The sequence below is a fragment of the Salminus brasiliensis genome, chromosome 18 (genome assembly GCF_030463535.1).
Source record: "Salminus brasiliensis chromosome 18, fSalBra1.hap2, whole genome shotgun sequence".
NCBI classification, from domain to species: domain Eukaryota; kingdom Metazoa; phylum Chordata; class Actinopteri; order Characiformes; family Bryconidae; genus Salminus; species Salminus brasiliensis.
In genome coordinates this window covers 6,684,578-6,689,630 of record NC_132895.1, presented here as the reverse complement: position 1 = coordinate 6,689,630, position 5,053 = coordinate 6,684,578, and the positions used below count along the sequence as shown (strand labels likewise).

At 44.3% G+C, this 5,053-nt stretch overlaps 1 protein-coding gene across 2 annotated transcripts; it reads left to right on the top strand.

Annotated features, from left to right (window-relative positions):
- Positions 1-393: 393 nt before the first annotated feature.
- Positions 394-4,525, top strand: LOC140539502 (cation channel sperm-associated protein 4-like). Of its 2 annotated transcripts, none has more exons than XM_072662223.1 (11): positions 394-640; positions 791-868; positions 1,048-1,188; positions 1,459-1,560; positions 1,662-1,750; positions 1,927-2,056; positions 2,197-2,333; positions 2,540-2,678; positions 2,848-3,050; positions 3,176-3,338; positions 3,457-4,525. In XM_072662223.1, the coding sequence occupies exons 1-11, from the start codon at positions 542-544 to the stop codon at positions 3,601-3,603; spliced, it is 1,428 nt and encodes a 475-aa protein (XP_072518324.1). In that variant the 5' UTR covers positions 394-541; the 3' UTR covers positions 3,604-4,525. The 2 variants fall into 2 exon arrangements, with proteins under 2 accessions (XP_072518324.1, XP_072518323.1); XM_072662222.1 differs by having other exon boundaries at positions 2,842-3,050.
- Positions 4,526-5,053: the final 528 nt, after the last annotated feature.

Sequence of the window (5,053 nt, the reverse complement as noted above, 5' to 3'; positions counted from 1 at the left end):
AATACTGATAGTCTTGTCTATCGAACACAACCTAAACCTTTATTATTCATCAATAGTCAGTATTTGTTCTTTAAAGTTGAGCTAAATTGTCTGTTAATACAAATTCAGAATGACTTCAGTTACGAGTGAAACACTTCCAGAAATAAGGGGGTTGCTTTTAGCAACCGGAAGTTGATCCTCCATGTTTACAGTTGTCAGTGAACCTCCTATAAATATAAGTATATCTATAAAAATATTCAGTTCTAATAATTCTAATATTTTAATCTTCATTTTTATTGATCAGTGACCACTAGATAATATCATATATGAATATTCTGTCAATTTACAATCACTTAGTATTCAGATCAACGACATGTGATCAGTCCTCGTGACTCGACTAGACTAGCATATGTCGCTAACTAGCGGATGCGCTCGTCGGCTGGGTGACGTTTGATGGTGGAACGTTTATGACGTCATAGAGAGAGAGGTTCGATTCCATGGTAACGAACAGAGCGGCGGAACGTTTAAGGAGCAGACAGCAGCTGATCGAGTCTCAGAAGAGATGAGCGATCAGCAGAAGAAGAAGGAGGAAGAACAACGAGAGGAGAAAGCCCTTCTGTCTCCAAGCAGACAGAATCAGGACCACCTCGCCATGCTCAAGGTAGACCAGGGTCTTTTTTACCTGTTCTCTTCAACTTCTCCATTTACCTGTTCTTTCAGGTTCTTTCCAGAGCTTTTGGTGAATAGATTCTATGTAATATGTGTGTATGGATATAAAGTCTAAATGAATGTGTGTCATTTGTGGATGCAGGAAACATCCTCTTTGCAGTGCGTGATGGAGGAAGTGGAGGAAGCAGAAGAGGGCCTCATGGAGGTGCTCCACCAAAATGTAAGTTACCCTTCAGTAATGAACTATAAGGCGTCACTGGATTCAATTTATGTCCTGAAATGTGGAATTCTTCTACTATAAATCCTGAGATTTTTAAAAGACCAGCTTTGGCTCTTCACCAGGCCTTTGAGTCCTAACCAAAAGTTATTAATGCTCTAATCTTCTCTTCTCACATGTAGACTGATTACAACATTGGAAATTACATCACTGCAATGTTCCAGTACATTGTGGAGTATCCCGTTCTCCAGTTCCTCATCATGTTTATTGCTCTGATCAACTGTATCGTCATCAGCGTCGAGACCAACTCAAGGATTGCCAAGGTGAGAACCATAAATCTTAAAGCCACCAGATATTTTCAGAAGGTCTACCTTCATTTGATCATTAAAATAATCATCTTTGTGTATTTATTAAATATTCTATCATCTTCAGATCATGTTCACTCTCCCACTGACTGACTAACTCTACAGCACAGCTCTGTGCTTCTGTCAGTGTGTTTTGTAGGACAGGTGATGTTTCTGGGACTTGTGTGTGAGTGTACTTTCAGAAACACTGTATATTTACCTCCGCTCTCTTTCTGACTGTAATTTCAGGACCATGAGACTGCATTCCTGATCTGGGAGCGGACCATTTTCACCGTCTTCATTTCAGAGATTGTTCTGAAGTTCACCTACGGTTTCAGGATTTTCTGGATGGTACTGATGTTTCCTGTTTTCTATTAATCCATATAGACCTTGTAGAAGGTTGCTGTGTCTCATCAAGTCTTATTTGATTATTCCTTCTTCTGTATCTGCAGAGTGGGTGGAATGTCCTGGATTTCCTGGTTAATCTGGTGCTGATGGCAGGGTACACATTCTTGCCCCCGAGCCAAAATCGGCTCATCAGGTGAGGAAAATTACAGTGACGTGTTCCCACATTTTAAAAACTCATCAGGTTTTCCATCTAGATCAGTGTTCCTCATAAAAGGATGGAAATTAGAAGAGTGATGGTCTGTCTGTTCAGACCGAGCTCACAGTTTTAACTGTTCAATATTTTTGCTTCTTTCTTTTCTCCTTTTCCAGAATGCTGCGACTCTTTCGGAGTGTCAGGCTGTTTGCTTCCTTCGAGGGATTTTCCAAAGCAATCAACAGCATCACCCGTTCCATGTCTGCACTGCTGAACATCTTCGTTCTCATCATGTGCTTCATGGTGGTATGTGCTCTCCCACGATTCATATTTAAATGTTAAAATCTCAAAACGATCAAAATGATGAGGTCTCTGTACTTGTGTCTTGTTCATGGTGTAATGCTGTACGCTGTGTGTGAATGACTCTGTCTTTGATTGTGCTCTAGATGTTTGGCCTGTGTGGAGTGATGCTGTTTGGAGATGAAGTCCCATCTGCTTTTGGAGACTTCCCTACAGCCCTGTACACTCTCTTCATCTGCATCACCCAGAATGGCTGGTTTAAGATCTACTATGGTTTTAAGGGGTAAGCAGCTCTTGTCTGGATCTCTGACTGTAACTAAATGAGCAAAGTGTCAGTTCTGAAACACAACACTAGGTGAACATATGTGAGCGCAGTAAACCTCAGTGTACGTCCATCTGTTTTGGCACGTTTGTATTTGGTGCAAAGATTCATATTTTATAGCCGCTCTACAGACAGTTTTGTCTAATTTAATATTCTGTACATTTCAGTGTGGATGAAGCACTTCGCTATGCTGCGTTGGTGTACTTCTTCGTCTTCATCTTCAGCTGTGGGTTCATCTTCCTGAACTTCTTTAGTTCTGTCATCATCACCAATCAGGAACTAGCTGTGGAATCAGATTCCACTAAGGTAAGCCTGCTTTACATTCTACCTTCAGCTCATGATAACAACAGTGTGTAAATATCCAGTTTAACCCCTTACTTAAAGATCCTCTAGCTGAACATATTAATATTGTCTGCATGTAAGTCATTATTGTCCTCTTATTTTATTCCAACTGAAACTTTTGTCTCAGTTACAGTCAGAAGAAGATGAATCTCAGAAAGATCTGGTACATGTGGAGGAAGTGGTCGCCAAAACCAGCATGACCCATCGCCAGACACCATTGCATGACAGCTGCCTGACCAACCTGACTCTCGACAACTTTGAGAATCTGGTCCTGCTACGGGAAGCCATAGACAGGAATGAGAGAGAGTTTCAGGAGATTCGCCAGAAGCTGATGAAGTAAGGTTCAACAGCACAGCTGATAAACTCCTTATTTTACTTTCAGTCTGTCAACAGCTGTTATGAAAAGGTCCACCTGGACTGTAGAATGATGCACTGCTCTGACTGTAAATGTGTTCATCCAGGATTGTGGACGAGGTCCGAAACCTGCCCATCAATAAAGAGCGGGAGCTTCAGGCCGAGAGGGAGAAAGAGATGGCCGCAACCTTGACGGACAACTTGTTGGGCGACGACATCGCCTCTGGCCAGGCTGGAGATATTCTGTCCACTTTCATCGCTCTGGAAGAGGTGAAGAAATACTGTTACTGAGCACAAACGCTTGAAGCACTGTAATCAGATTAGAAGAGTGTTTTGTTCCTCTAGAAATAAGACTTCTATTTACTCTGAGCTTTCTTCTCCGTTTCAGGCCAACCTTCTTGACTCAAGGACAACAACAGACGTGTTTGGTGAAGGTTTGGTGCAGGAAGGCATCCGCAGACTGGCCAGAGAAGCTGTGTCGGATTCCCCTTCACGCAGCCAGTCTTCAGCAATGTCCGTGATCAACAGAAATTAAGTCAAGCTCCAGCTTTGACCATTGATCATGGGTGGGATGTGATGGGACTTCTGTGCTAGTCATGGTTTGTCCATCACAAACAGCATGTTCCAACACAAGGTTGCTGATAAGTGTATTTAGTACAAGAGCACCTTGGGCCAAAGGTAAGTTATCGACATTGAGGTTTTGTCGTCTGACCTGTGGTCGTGTGTTTGGGAACGCTTAGGTAAAGAGAGGTGCTGAGCTTTCAGCTGATCACCATCTGGTGGTGAGTTGGATCAGCCAGTCCTGGCAGGTCCAAACAAGTAGTAAAGGCCTGTTGGGGAAAATTGGCTGAGGACTCGTCCGAAAAGATCATCTCCGAACTCTCATCTTCAAAGGAGCTTCTCACATGTCCCGGAGGAGGTTGGGGACATGGATTCGTAATGGACCATGTTGAAGACCTCCGTTGTGGAAGCAACTGTTCATAGCTGTTACCAAAACCTTGTTTGTGCTTGTTATGACTGCATCCAAATAACCTGTTGGTGGACACCAGCGGTGAGGGAGGCTGTTAAGAGGATGAAGGAGGATCTGGGCCCTCCTGATTCCGCTAATGGGTACAGACACGCATAAAGGTAGCAGCTTTGTCAGTGGCGGAAGCAAAATCCAAGGCATGTGAGGAGTCCGTAGAGTTTATGGGGACTGATTTTCGGGCGGCCTCAAAGAGGTTCTGGAAAACGCTCCAAGAACTCAGAAAGGGAAGGAGGGACATTGCCCAAATTGTGCTCTGTATGGGTGATGAAGCTCTGAACTCTGAGGATCTTGTTGAGCATTGGAAGGAACACTTTGAGGAGCTCCTGAGGCACATGCCTTCTATCCAGAAGGTAGGGCTGGAGATTTCCGGGCATCCATCTGTCTGGCTGAAGTCACTGATGTGGTTGAAAAGCTACACAGTGGCAAGACACCCAGAGTGGATGAGATTCCCTAGAAGTTTGTGAAAGCTCTTGCATGAACCTCAGAAAGCTCTCAGTTTACCAATTTACCAATTCCCCACCCTGGTCACGGATACAATTGGCTGAAATGAGGTTTCTCTGTTAGGTTAGCTGAGCTCGTTCTTTAAGATAGAATGATGTGCTTAGTTATCCTGGAGAGGCTCAAAGTAGAGCCGCTGCTCCTTCTCATTTAGTTGAGCCAGCTGAGGTTGTTGGGGTGTCTGATAAGGATGCCCCCCAGTCGCCTCCTTTTGGAGATGTACCGGGCACAACCAGCTGGGAGGAGACCCCGAGGTAAACCCTGGACCAGAGCTTGCTGGAAGAATTAGTCTTCCCGGCTGGCCTGGGAGCGCCTCGGGGTGCTGGAGACAGGGATGACTGGCGTTCTGTGCTTGTCCTATTGCCACTGCGTCTCTGAGCTGCAGTAAGTGGATCAGAATATGAGAAGATGATGATGAGGCATTCCACAACAGTCTAACACCTCTTCAGGGTACAAGTCA